Source organism: Monomorium pharaonis, chromosome 3, assembly GCF_013373865.1.
Source record: "Monomorium pharaonis isolate MP-MQ-018 chromosome 3, ASM1337386v2, whole genome shotgun sequence".
NCBI lineage: Eukaryota > Metazoa > Arthropoda > Insecta > Hymenoptera > Formicidae > Monomorium > Monomorium pharaonis.
This window is the reverse complement of record NC_050469.1, coordinates 14,803,667-14,819,212: the sequence shown is the minus strand read 5'-3', so window position 1 is coordinate 14,819,212 and position 15,546 is coordinate 14,803,667. Positions and strand designations below refer to the sequence as shown.

The 15,546-nt window shown below is 32.9% G+C and overlaps 1 protein-coding gene across 2 annotated transcripts in view; it reads left to right on the top strand.

Annotated features, from left to right (window-relative positions):
* LOC105836629 overlaps positions 1-15,546 on the top strand; it is a 65,345-nt gene that overhangs the window by 46,004 nt on the left and 3,795 nt on the right. For both annotated transcript variants that reach the window (XM_036283939.1, XM_036283938.1), the window contains exons 4-12: positions 7,691-7,860; positions 8,448-8,664; positions 9,485-9,738; positions 9,935-10,158; positions 10,290-10,446; positions 10,551-10,831; positions 11,247-11,378; positions 13,941-14,168; positions 14,248-14,445. In XM_036283939.1, the coding sequence (XP_036139832.1) occupies positions 7,691-7,860; positions 8,448-8,664; positions 9,485-9,738; positions 9,935-10,158; positions 10,290-10,446; positions 10,551-10,831; positions 11,247-11,378; positions 13,941-14,168; positions 14,248-14,445 (1,861 nt within the window). The remainder of the gene's footprint in view (positions 1-7,690; positions 7,861-8,447; positions 8,665-9,484; positions 9,739-9,934; positions 10,159-10,289; positions 10,447-10,550; positions 10,832-11,246; positions 11,379-13,940; positions 14,169-14,247; positions 14,446-15,546) is intronic.

Sequence of the window (15,546 nt, the reverse complement as noted above, 5' to 3'; positions counted from 1 at the left end):
ATAATAATGGGGGACTCGCAATGGATAATGTAGCATTTCTTTTGATCAGTACCAAGTAGTTCGGGTATTTCTCGAGCACGCGATTTCGCTTCTTATTTCACGTGATGTCCCTCACTCTCCGCTTCTATTTGACTTTCATAAATTTGTTGCTGGAAATCTGTAAATCGTAGTTAATTTTCCAACGTGGATAGATCAAAAGCAAAAAATACCACGGTCGTTCACAGTAATGTAGTGTGTCGCAAACGTTGCATTGCGCGAAATTAACGCTTCTTTATTATAATAAAAGGACGCGACATGTCTCGCAGAGACGACAACATTAACTTTCTCATGACAGCTGTGTCTTGGTGTCGCAAAGCTCTACGCGCAACGATGTCTCTCGCAGATCTTATCCATAACTCAGCAGAAACTCGAAGTTGAAATTATGTTTAGCAAGGTGCGATTAGATTTTTTTCTCAAGGCCGCAGAATTGGCTAATAAAATAACATCGCTGACAGTTTAAGTGAATTGTTAAATCAAAACAGAAGTGTGAGAGATCTCTGCGGATCAAGGCTGTCGGATTCAGCATCTCGGAGAGGACCTTGATTATTTTGAGAGACGTTTAAAAAACTGGCTCGTCAGCTTAAACAACTGGAGGAGGGTCACGTGTCTTTTCATTCATATGCATGTTTCTTTTAACAAAGGATTTTGGCATTGCCGTTTTACCAAAGGATATCTTGGCATTATCATATCTTCAAAACTCAAAATAATAAATAACAAGATTTAAATGGGATATTTAACAGCCAATGACCGTAAATTTTTGACAATTCTCTCAAAATTTTTTATCTATGACTTATTTTACAAAATCATGAAATCACGTACGTAATTTTCGACAGCGCGAATTATGCGGATGAAGAAATGTTTGCCTGCACTTATGCAATATCACACGATTTACATATATAAAGACGTCATGATTTTGACATATATGTTTTTAGTACTGTATGACGAATCATATTCACGTTACGATTCGTGTTTCCTTGAGATTATTGAGCAGACCCTTGCAGATTAATCAGAAGATTATATTGGATTGAGCAAAACATTCTTGATCGACGTGACACGTTATTTCCTTTTCTTCCCTGGTTATGAGGACTGTACAATAGTTTTATCTCTGATCTCATATTGCAACTATGTTGATATTATTCGTATAAATATGTATGCTATCGTATAGAATATTTCTACGATAAAAATAACAGCAGAGGATCTATTAATAATTATTCCTTTTTTGCATGTCAATACATAGTTGAAGACGATATGTCTGTATAGTGGTATATAGCTTTAAAAAAATATCAACACAAAAAAAAGCAAAATTCATTACTTATTGTCACAATCAATCTTGTTCTCTTGACACTTCTTCACTTTTTTCCTCTCTCTTCCCCTCCCCCCCTCACTCTCTCCCTTTTCAACATTAAACAAATTTTTTTATGAATATTTTTTTATTAAATACTAGATGTTGATACTTGATTATTTAGAATTAATAAGAAAAATTATAATTTAAGGAATGAATACTTTTAATGGAAATGACGAAATAAAAATACTAGAATCATTATTTACGTTATTTCTATTAGCGCATTTTCATATTTTTTCTCATGATCTGATTACAATTGAAAAACAATTAAATTAAAAAAGTTTATTTTCGGAGATTGAACAAATTAATTTTCACTATATATGACATTGCGGCACAATAAAAAAATAATTATTTTTTAATTAATTAAAATATGCAAAAATTATCTCATTTTCTCACACATTAACTGAATAGAACATATCACTTAAATTTACAGAAAGAAAATTAATTGGGAAAAAATTGAATTTTTTTTCAAATAACTAATATACATATATACAATTATCACATTATACATCGGTGTATATGAGCGATCAAGATATTAAATAAAATTTTAATTATTAAGTTATTTTATTTATACTAGTCTAATTAAAACTTCGATAATTTTATAGTATAAATACTGGACCATTATAAGCTTAATTATATATTATCGATTGTTTGTATTATATTTGGAGAAATGAAGCATATTTTAAATGTCTGATTATCCGATAGAGAGATATGTCAAAAATTTTCTTATATTTTCACGATATATAGGTAATCGTCATACAATTTTATTCAGTTTCTCAAGAAACACCGAAGAAATGTGCGTGCGTTTGCATCCGTTCTTTAATTTGCCGGGGCACGTAAAAATATACTTCACACATCCACCGAATTTCGAAGCGCTCATACCAAGGACAATACGAACGTGTTTATTGCGCAAATATTCAATCGCATGGTAAACACAAATATTTATCTGCTTCTGAATAAACTATAGGTTAATACGCCAGCGAGAACGCGGCACGCGGATGTTTGTATTCTGCGATCGCGATGCAATTTCTTTCCTGAGACCTCGCAAGATCGTGCATAGCTGTGCGTATCCTTGAAATCCACACATGAGGTCTATAAAATAACAGCAGCATTTTGAAGCGTACAATCGTACGTGCGCCTATTCAATATATCGTTAATTTAATTAATTAAAACAATGGAGTTGAACAATTTAACTCAGAAATGTATTAAACTTGACTTAAATTTAGTTTATTATTTACTAAAGCATATGTTAATATAAAACTAAGCAGTTTAATTACAGAAAAATAGGTTGATCAAATGTAGTTGTTTCTTAACTACATGTTTTGTGTTAATAAATTTCGACACAAACATGAAGATTAAAAATAACAAATTATTTAGTTTAAGGAATTGATTTCAGTTTTGATTTAATTCTTTAATGTTTAAGAGAATATATTTATCACATCTTAAGGTATTATCAAAAATTTTATAAATTGTACAATAAGTACACACAATATAAAATATAAAGATTCTATTTATTATTACATTTAAGTATCTGTGCATGTAAAATTTGAACACACAATTCTCGTATTAGATTAAAAATTATTTTATATTTTATGTTATAAATAATTTCTTTATCCTTGATTCTTCTGTAAAAAATTGCGTTTTGTAGTGAGCAATATTCAATATAATGTGTTTATTATTTTTTGCAAGTACTTTTGCAAATTTGACAATAAAGTAACATTAGGATTTTAATCAAATTTTTTACATATGCTAATAAAATTCTAATCAATGTTTGTTTAATTAAAAAAGTTTATTTAGTTAATTTCCATTTACTTAATTAAATATTTATTTAAAACTACAGCAAAATACAATTTACGTTACACATAAGATAGTTGAATTAATACATAACCTAACTAATGATTGATGCTTAATTGATACTATGGATACTAAACAGTGTGTCTAACTAATCAAGAACAAATTTGTTCTCTGCATATATACTTTGGCCTTGCTAGAAAATGTCATTGCAATCACCCAGATTCCTAGTATGACGCGCTCGCCTTGACAGATTTTATGAAGTTTATCAAAGACTAAACAAGCGATCAATATAACTATTTTCCTGAACGAGTCGATAAATCACTAACGGGAATATCCTGTCTTCTAAATAAATAAGCATTTGTGTGAGGCGAAACCTTTGAGTCAGTTCTATCAAGCGCGACTCATCACTTTTCAGATTGGCGTAAGAGCGAGCAATCAAAGATTATGAGTAAAATGTCATGTCATCATCTTGAATTACGTTATAAGCAAAAAGCTTTTGCGGGAATTTTGCAAATTTCCGTTTTACAAATTTTGTCTCTCTCTCTCTCTCTAGATAAGAATTAATAATTTAATTGACAATAAAAAATCTATTGTCATAAATTTAAAATATTTGGTACTTAACTATCTTTTCAGCAAAATTTTCTTAAAAAAAAAAAAATCTTTTTAGCGCTTATTTTAACAGACTATAAAAGGAAAAGAAAATGTTTGAACTTCAAATTTTTCAGTGCGGCGTTTAATTGATATTCGATTTGCGTTTTATTGTTGAATAATCGAATCGAGACACCGGCCATTTTGCGATATACCGGTTCAAGTGTTTCGCGAGATATTTTCATCGAAATGGTCAGCCTCGATCGATCGGACTGACCCAAGCAAAATCGGACATAGAACCGAGCCTGGTCAGAACAAGCGAGCGAGCAAACGAAGAGAAAGAGGAAAAGAGACGTGTGGTTATCGTGTCAAGAGTGTGTGGCGCAGCGGCTCGCGTGCGCCTAATCGCGAGCGGCATCGGTTAAGGGGCTGGCTCGGGGTTCGCGGTCATTAGCGGTGACCACAACAGTTACCGTATCGATCTCTCCTTCAAACCCGTCTGCCCTTTGTCACTTCCTCGGTTTTTAACGACCTTCGGAACTTATGTTTCATGCTCCCCGAAATATCCGTGACGTCAATTGAAAAAATAAAAAGAATACGGCTTTGCTCGCTTCTCGGTACTCTGTGCGATTTCAAACTGATAACGTATGCTTTCGTGTCGAAGATCACAATCTTCAAAGCTTTCCCGAAATACTCCAAATACTGCTCGTAAAGATTAATCAGAATTAACTGACCATATAGAGAAAACGTCCGCGTTAAAATATTAATTTTCTGCAGTTAAAACGAAATCGTAGATATTAAATTAAACATTGAACTGACGTTTAGTATTAATTAAGTTTTTTTATTTATATCTAATCAGTATTTATATAGAAACAAATAATAATTTCAAGATACATTAATCATCGATACTTCAACATGGATATGTACTTTATATTGAATTTTTTAAATAACAATGTCTCTCTTTTGTGTGTGTGTGTGTGTGTGTGTGTGTGTGTGTGTGTGTGTGTGTGTGTGTGTGTGTGTGTGTTTGAGCGTGCGTGTGCGTGCGTGCATGCGTATGCATGTATGCGCGCTCGCGTGTGCCGAGTTTAACAAAATAGCACGTGGTGTAATTTATCGATAAGAACGTACTCTGTTACTTGTAGTAGATCACACTTGCTTCAATGTAGCATCCGTGTGACGGAATGAGAGAATCCAGGCCTTAGCAGAACTCTACTGGAATATTTTAATAAGTTCTTTACAGTTTTTTAAGATGCTTATAGCAACATTATTAAATTTTTTTGATCAAATTAATTTTAATATTATTCTAGCTTCAATTTACGATTGCGTCTTAAGGATGTATCGGACTGAAGTTCAAAATGGTACAAAGTTGCTAAAAATTTGTGAAATTGTTCTTTTAGTTTCCCTAATGTATTGAAAAAATTGAAAACGCATCCACTAAACGGTTGTTGAGTTATAACTATTTTAATTTTCACTGATTTTACATGGTATCCTTTTCTATGTTATGAAAAAGGACGATCTTGACGGATGAAACAGCTAAAAAAATATAGAAGAAATAGTACCAATGTTTTGAATTTTTTTGTACATCTAGTATATGACTAGATGAAAATATCTGCCAAGTTTCAATTGTCTTCACTACACCGTTTTAAAGAAATAAAATATAACTTGAGATAATTGTGCATTTTAACTGTCAAAAGTTTAATCTCATAAGTGAAAAAAATCGCAAATACGTAAAAAATACCTTTGTAAGAGTAAAAATAAGACTCCAACTATCGTTCAAGTTTCTTACATCTAGATTTACTATGCGTTAGGCCTAGATATTTAAATATTTCAAATTTCATGCACTTTTGTCTAAAATTGTATGTCCAATACACCCTTAAATCCAACAACCATATCAATACACACAGTTTATAGAATAGAAAAACTGTTATACAGCTGTACATAAACTATTATGCAGCTATTAATGCAAATTATTTTTTCTTTTTTTTATCTAGGCATGCAATCGATACGAATTCGCCATACTCGTGCCGCGCAGTTAACGACACGTGATTTCTACTCTAATTTTTTTGAATGATGGTATGTGAGCGGTCGATCGATAATAAAAATTCTAAAATTATTCGTGTTTTATGGTAATATATGATACACATAATATATTACTTCATGAAGTAAATTATGTACATACATTATTCAAAAATAAACGCTTTTTTTCAAATCCAATAATTTAGCTGCACCGATCCGATATTTTAACGACAGTTTTTACATAAATGGTAATTCTAGGAGAATTATAATTATTAAAAGTATTATAATGATATTTATTCTAAAATAATTATTATAAGTTATTATAATTTATTCTATATAAAAATATGAAGAATATACATTACATAGAGGGTATCCGTAACACACGTTTCACACAACATTGTAGTCTTTATTCAAACATAATCCTAAATATTTTTTTGCAAAGAAATAGGAAAAACCAAACGTACATATGTGTATACATAAAAAATCTCTCTTCACGTTATTTAATAAACAATACATGTGAATCTGTTTAAATTGGCACAATGACACACCGACAAAACTCGGCAAAACTCGAAAGAAACCTCCGCTTTAGCAATCACGATATGCATCATCTCTCCTATTTTGTCTCTTCATCTCGCGATAATAACGGTACTAACCTGAGACATGAGACGGTCAATTTGTTATCGGCATTACCGGGTGTGTCTACCATCATGCGTGATTTAAACCCCATTGAGATAATAACGTTTAAGTACACGATAGAGTCCGCAGATTGTAATTCACTATTGATTCTCTTGGTGGTATCATCGGCGATCGCCTTATGAGATTTATATGAGCGCCCCTGCCACTCGCGTGGATTACTCGTTAGCAGCGATTAGGACGGGATGCAAAGATTCTCGCTCCTGCTAATTTTAGCGCAGACAACGGTATCTTCTGCGTAGAATAAACGCTTCACCGAGTATATCCCGATACTGCTCTGTAGGTGTAATCGGAAGCTTACGCGATAAGACCCTTTTCGCATTAAGACAACGGTGCGTGATGAAATTGCACTCGACCTAGTTTATGCTGCGGATTAACGTGACCTCGGACAACATCGGTTCATAGACTATGATCGGAAATCGAGACGCACACAATAAAATCATCCGTGCAACCGCTAATGTTAATTTTACGACTTGTAAATGAGATTTATTACGACAATTAGAGATTAAGTTGATTTCACACACCTTCTTCCTTTAAGAATGAAAATAGATCAGATCTTTTTAAGCGTCAAATAAACTGAGAACAAAACTACACGGTAAAAAAATTGTATTTTCTTGTTAAAAAATATCTTAGTTAAAATTTTTATGTTAAAATTATACATATTTGCTTATTACTTTAACATATTGCTGTTGTGTTAATTCAAGTGAAGTGTTAAATTATTAGAATAACTGAAAAAAGTGTAAAAGTAACACAATGTGCACGTACTTTTAATTTTACACAATAAATATGTTCCTTATTAATACAGTGACAACATTTAACTGTTAAAATTGACAGAAAAAAATGTTGAGTTTATTCTATAAGTCCCACCAGTTAGTGCGCAGCGCCGCCGATAGGCGAGCAAACGGCTTTAACTCTCTCGGGAGTAAAACAACCGACAAAAATTGAATCGTTCATTTACAGATTGTCAAGTACGAGTTAACTCATATTTGAGAATTAACAATTGTTTCAATTTGCTTTCAACGATTTCTTTTTTAGGTATAAAAATAAGTTACTTTTTTTTAACAAACTGAGAATACTTCGTAGAACTAAGAGTATTTATTTTTTCGGTGTACGTATATAAATACAAAAAATCAAATTTTAATTTACTAAACGTTATAAACTTAGTATATTAATTACAATCCTATTAATCATGTACATTTATGGTATCAATTATAGGACATGCGAGAGACTAAGAGACACCAGCAGACATAATGAGAATGACGACGAGAACGAGAATTCTCTGGGGAAGTGGCCTCACGCCCTTAGTTCGGCCTTCGCATGTCTCGGCTGCACTCTGGGGCTCTTTAACATCAGCAGATTCGCTATTCTTAGCGTACAATTTGGAGGTGAGCACCGTAACGCATGCAGCCGCAAGAATGCCACAAACGCATCTCACGAGGCTTCCGTTAAATTAAAATATTCCATCAAAATCTCTCTCCCTTGAGCGCGCGCGCGACGTAATAACGATTGTGTACGAGATATGAGGACAACTGAACTTTTGACGCGTGTAATTTTTTTCGCGGAATAATTTCAAGAAGCAACTGAGACCAGTCTTGTTTCGACAAGATCGGATTTCGACATTTTTAGTATGCAGAAACCAGCAGATCTCTGTATTCGTGACTAGCAAAATTTATATGCAATATTGATGATCGGGGCTCTTAATAAAGAACCAATCATAACTGTCCGGAATCAATTCGATTCCCTTAAAATATGTTAATAAATATAAAAATCTAAGAAACACATTTTTTTTATATTGACCAAATTTGAGATTTAAGGGATGAATAATTCCTAGTTCTTTTACTCGTCCCACGATATTATAAATTTCTCGCCATATATTATTATATATTAAAGCAATTTTTAACAACTTATTGAGTAATTTTATTTGAATTTGAGTTGTTCATGTATTTTTTATTCTTTATCTTCTTTTTTACAGCAAACTTTATTGTACAGTTCCTGATTTTATCTCTCGTGCTGGGCATCCCGCTGTTGACACTACAAGTATGCCTTGGACAAAGATTGGCGGCCGGTTCCGTGGATATGTGGAGAATATCGCCGCTTTTTCATGGCGTGGGAATAGCTTTACTCACCGCGCAGGCATTCATCGGTATCTACAGCATAGTCGGTGTATCGTGGATGTTCGTGTACTTCAGGTAGATTTCTATGATGCTTAAATATATATCAAAATATATCTCTAAAGCTAGGAGTAGATTATGCACTAGATTTATGATTCCAAATTCGCAATTTGCGATTTGTGAGATTTACGAATAGTTTGAATAGTCATGTTCGTCGAGTTTATCGATCAGTAGAATTGCTTGCTAAAATTTCAGTTGTACAATTCGTTGTCCCTAATCTAATGTTTCTTCTGTCTAGACCAGGATTTTCTAGATTTATCTGAACCGCGACCTATTTTATAAACGGCAAAGATCTATTCATTTAGTTTTAAAACAAATTGGAATTGATTTTTTTATACCATTGTTCTTCTGTTTAATTTTTTACTTAATATAATTTTATAATTGTAGTTTATTCCAAAATTTGCTTTTGAGCTTGATCGCTGAAAAACTTTCCGCGATCCACTAGATTATGGAATAAGTCACGACCCATACTTCGAGAATCTCTGATCTAAACAACAAAAAATTAATAATTCTTAACAATAATGAATTATTAATTTAATGAGAGTAAATTAGAATTTAGTCGGTGTCATTCTAAGTTTTGATAAAACTTAACAGACAAACTCGTATTTTAACTTGCATATTCGAAGTTTAATAGAAAGTCAAGAGAAAAATTAATGAAAATCGCAAATCCGTCCTAAAAACATTAATATATGTACATCATATTTGTGATCTTGATGCTATGCTCTCAATATCTCTTTCGAGTCTTGGGGCTTCTCCGTCGCTCTGTCATATGCAATATCGAAATAATGTCATGCCATGTTGATCAAGTGGGACAAAATGCGTGGTACATTGATTACAGAGATTCGTTTATAACGAAGCAGGACAGGTATCGATGGGCGGAGCCGTTTTCTCTCTATCAGGACGATAGTCGTCCTACGTACAACAGCACCGCTTCGTACAAATTATACGAGACTGTTCCGGATTACTTCAGCGGCGTTGTACTGCAAAGGCATCACTTGAACGAGACTAATCCTGGTTTCGTCACATTAAAGTTTCAAGTAGCTTTCCATCTAGCCGCCGTATGGTTGATCGTATTTGTTTCGCTGAGTAAAGGTGAATATATCTTTAATAAAAGACATGGATTATACAAATTCTTTTTTGTATTTGGGAATCGTACCGTATATTAATGAGCGTGTTATGTGTAGCATTTAAAATTCGTAGAGGGAAAAAATTTAATTACTATATCGATATGCACGTTGAATATTCAATGAATCAATTGGAAAGATTTAATTTTGATTTTTTACTTTAGGACTAAGATCTTATGGGAACGTTATATACGTTTTCACCCTAGTGCCCGTATTTGGCACGTTTATCCTTTGCACAAAACTGCTTGGACTCACTCCGCCAGGTTCGATACATCAACTTTTCCCCGCCACCGTCTGGAGCGAATTCTTTATTAATGGGAAGTCATGGGTGGCTGCCTCGAATGAGGTCTTCCTCACGTGGGGTTTACTCGGCGCGGCCGTTATGCAGGTACTGTTGCCTAAAATCGCACGATAATTATTTAACAAGCACAACTTATTTTCTCCTATAATTATTTCTCGATTGGTCGTAATATTTAAACGACGATCGGTAGCAATTTATTGAAATACTTCTAATTTCAGATAGCAGCTCATAACAAGCACAAGCATCTCTTACAGCGGGACACGAGTCTTGTGATAATCGTAACGTTTGTAGTACTCCTTCTCGGGGCTTTCCTAGCAAATACCTGCGTACAAATCCTCAGGCATCACGGCTACATCTATACTATTAGTTCTTTCGGTAAACATATAGCCATTTTATTTATTATATTATATTATTACGAACACCTGGAATCAAGTCGCGCGGCGTTTGTAAGTTGTAATTCTCGGACTTTGATTTTGCAGAGAGAATGTCAGGGTATACATTTATGAGGCTTGCCAGTCAACCAGCACCGCCAGGATACACCAGCACGCCAGAGAGATTCATGTCTCACGCATCATTTCTTCTTGGCCAACGCGTAACACGACCTGGTGCGGACACGAGTACTGAGTCCGGATATCAGGTGTTACGGCTAGCCACTGAATTAGTGCCTTCGACATTGGCATTGTTAGGCACCGAACAGGTGTCGCCGTTCTGGGCAATTCTGTTTTATTTTATTCTCATCTTATTTGGGATCGCACAACAGGTACATGTTTTTAGATATACATATCATTTTCTCCTGTACTCTATAAAAAAAAATAAATTCGATAAATAATAAAAAATATCATAATAAAAGATTTTAAACAAAGAAAAAATGTTCTTTTAGAATTTACTTTCAACATTATTATAGTCGCTAGATAATATTATAAGTGTAAGAGTTTAAAAAAATTTTACTATACCTTATTTTATAAAATTTTACTTAAAAATTATATTTTACTTTACTTTAAATTTTATTTTACTAAAATTTTTCGAAGTTCACGTTATTCTACGACTATCATGACTTTAAAAATAAATTTTAAGAAAAAATTTTCTCCATGTATGAATATGCGATTTAAAAATGTCATCTTTGATGGTGAATATGTGATGGTGAAAATACTTAAAAATTTTGTCGATATTTTCAGTTGGCAATCTGGCATTGTGTAATAACTGGTATAATGGCGATCAATACGAAAATGATGAAACTCTGGGAAACTTCAATCACGTTTTTTAGCTGTGCTTGTGCTTACATATTTGGATTACCTATGGCTACGGAGGTATGTTGAAATTCTTTATAATGATGTATTTTTTAATAAAGTAGAGATAGTAACATCTTTAATAGATTTATCTTACTTATTTAAAGATTATTTTACATGCACACATGGTTAAAGAATAACTAATTAAAAAGTTTAAAGTTAATAATTTTTTACTTAATTTTAACTTTAACTTAAATACTTTTTTCCTGAGTTAAAAATTTACCCGTGTAGAAAAAAATTGTAAAAACTACATTTCTAATAAAAAAACAATATTTTTTATTATACATACATTTAATTTACAATAAAATATTATAAATTTAATATGACGATCGTAATTATTGTGTTACTTAAAGTAATCTAATTTTTTAAATTATGACATTTTAATTTAATGTAAATGTAAATAATACTTTTTAAAATTAACTTTTTCATAATTTAACTTTAGTTAATTTATTTTTCTTAACGCAATTTTTTTAACAGAGTTAGTTATTTATGCACCTTTTAATATAATTATGTTAATTTTGATATAATCTATTAAGTTTAGTTTTTTAGTTTAAAAAATATTAACATAGCCAACTTCAGTTTAATAGAACATATGATAATTTTCTTGAAGATACAAATATTTATATTATTAATTATACAAAATATACATTACACAAAAATATTGTATTTTAATTTACGTAGTATATCGTATTTTAATATTACATAGTATATTGTAACGCAATACACGCGTGACACAGATATGTAACTTGGGTATATCTGTAATATTATCTCCATCTTCGGATAAGGCCTCTAACTCTTATCAGATAGAGCATACAATCTTTCATTCCAGAGAATTGTTATCAGTACTTCATTTTAGTTTCGCGCATCAACGTATTAATATCACAAACGCGTCCGTATTAAAACGGAAGATGAGTAATAACGTTCACTCGGTAGTGCGTCGCAGTGTGCCCTGTTATTTTTGCAATGAATTTCTGGAGGAGAAATATTTAACGGAGCATATAACGCATTGCGCGGCGGTTCTGGAGGAATGTCCCAACAAATGTGGGGTTTATGTTTCCCGTAGAAACCTGGAGGTACACGAGAAAATGTGCAACATCGGAACGTCGAGAGATAGCCTGAGAAACAGCCAAATAAAGGATATTCAAGATTCGGTGTGGAAGGAAAAAGTATTCTCGATATTGACGTTGTTGCGTTTGGCTATCGATCAAGGAGAAAAGGAGCGAATACGTTTACAAGAGGATCTTACGAGAAACTTGAGTCTACTACACTCTCAGCAGGAATCTCTCGCTGCATTGCAGTTGAATATCGAGGAAACAATTAAGGAATCTCGCAACAATTACGCGACGTTGAATCGGAGATTGAATAATTTGGAGATGATCACTGACGATATGCAACATTGCACTACTCTGAATTTACGACAAATCTCTGAACAGCTGAAATTATTGGAGGGAGAATTGACCGATGAGCAATGTAAGCACGTGTGCACGCCCAATTATTGTTTCCAGGAATTGAAAGACCTCAAGACCTTCGTCGCTAAGGAGAGTATACGCGCGAGCGATATGTTGCAAGAGTATTCGCAACGTGTCAACGATTTAAAACTCGAATTGGAAATGAGATGTAAGAATACGGGAGAATTAACATCCAAACAAGAAACTTTATCAGAAAAGGTAAATAGCTTGTCGGGAGAAATCCGTAAACACTCTGAAAGTGTGGCGAAACGAAAATCCGAGATAAAAGATATGAAGTTTCAAATGAAGGAAAATCTGAAATATATCGAAGAGCTAATCATTGAGAATTGTAGACCGGAACCGTCATTGAGTTTGTGTTCTTGTGAAGGTACGGAAAATGCCTCGACGAATGGCCGTATTATATGGCGAATCGATCGTTATAAAGAAAAGATGAACGAGGCGAGAGGGAGCGATCACGCCCTTTACAGTCCAATATTCTACAACAGGGAATATGGTTACACTTTGAGACTAAAATTGTTTTTAAACGGCAAAGGGCAGTGGAAAGATCGTCACATTATCGGATGTTTGCGCGTAGAGAATGGAAAATGGGATCCTCTGTTGGATTGGCCTTGCGTTCTCAGAGCCGCCGTGCTTCTACGAGACCAGGACAATCCCGCGAACGATGTTAGAAAAATCGTAAAGACTGTGGGTCGCGATAAGGATGATTCAGATCCCGATAAGGAATCTGGGCTGTACATGTTTATTCCTCATACTACATTAAGCAGACACTCCGGTTATACCAAGAATAACGTTATGTTTTTGGATATACAAGTGAAAGATATAAAAACAAGTGCTTCGACAATGTCATTAGTAACTCAATAAACTGTATAAAACTCCTAATATGATAATAATGACAAAAATAATGAACAATAAATGGTAATCATTTCAATGAAAAGTATATTTATTATTATTTAAAGAAATGTAAAAATTGTTATATAATTATTAACTAGCAATTAAAAAAACTTAGACAAACATTTAATCTTAAATATATTCTCATAATAATTCCCCAATGAAAGTATTACTCTAAGTTTCATCTTTAATATTAATCTATGTTTATATATTACTCTGTTCGCAGTTGGGTATTTACGTCGTGTACTATCTCGATTACACCGTCGGCGGAGCATGGTGGATAATCAGTTTGTACTCAATACAAATCCTCGCTGTTTTTTTAATCCGCGGACGTCCGCACACTAGCGAGACAATCGTCACCGAGTTATTTCCATCGACCGGGCGATGTCTCAGATACTGGGTCGGCCCTCTCCTCTCCTTCACATGGGCTTTTATTCTCCCCCTTGCCTTAGTAGTAAGTCGATTCTTACCTAAACGCAACAAAGTTATCGGACAATTACAGTCACGCATATTATCATTATTGTACTCTGCAGGTTTTATCTATCACAATATTCAAGAGCAGCGATTTCCGGGAACTGTACTCTCATCGTCGCGCGAGCAAAGATTACTGGGCCGTGTGGGCAAGGCAACTCGGCACAGCGATTCAGCTGACACCGATACTCATAATACCAGCAGTGGCTGTCATACAGACGTGTCGATACTTGAATAAGGGACCGCCTGATATACTCGATGTGAGTTTTGCTTGTCGAATTTGATTTCTGCTTGTCGAATAAACTTCAAGTATTTATTTCCATCGCCCAAAAATTATAAACTGCACATAATTGATAAGGAATTATAAAAGTAGCTGTTGCTTAAAATCATTAAATAGCATAGTTTTATTGTTTAACAACTTTATTGTTTAAGAGAACCCTTAGAAAATGTAATACTGCGCAGTATTAAATTGGTCAGTAATTAATACTTATCTTAAGTACTGTTCTTAGTACTTTTAATACTCAAAATAAATAATTATTGGCCAATTTAATACTTCCCAGTATTACATTTTTATAAGGGAAAGCTCAATAAATAGATTTGCTTGTGTTACGAGTAGATATTAAGTACTTTGTTTTAGACATTGTAGATTTACTGTATATATTTAGAAAAATAATTTCTTATTAATTATACAGGGTAGTCCTTAAATATTCAAGATTTTATTTATATTAATTCAAGATGAAACTTATGTACAAAAAATGGCTTAGTTTCAAAAATATAAAGTGTCGAAGAAAGGAAAAATTGTTTTTTTTTCCAAAAATTTCGACAGCCATTTAATTTTAATAAAACGTTGCGTTATTTTAATAAAACGTTGCGTTTCAAGCACATCTTAAAACTTCAAGCTCATCTTTTGGAACCATACATTATTTAATCAGAAACGAATTTAAACAGATTTTTAACTTAAGCTTTTTTTTACGAAAAAAATTAATACGTCACTATTTTTTGCAATTTGACATTTTTTGTAATAAATGAGTTTTATGATAAATCTACACAAAAAGGTCTCTTTATTATTTTTAATAGAATAAGCCATTTTCGAGAAGCAAGATGTTTCCTTCAACTTTAATCCTATATTTTAAAAATTGTTTCGGGTATAATTATATAAAGTATTTGTCTTGAATTAATAATGTTGTAATTAATAATAAAGAATTGTCTCTTAAAATTCTTTAGAATCCTTAGAAATATGTATTAAAACAATCTGTAGACAACTTTTTTATTCAGTTTAACCCGTTCTATCTATCTACGAGAGATGATACGGTTATTATACCAGACACTTTATATGCAATTGTATTGCTACACAGTTACTA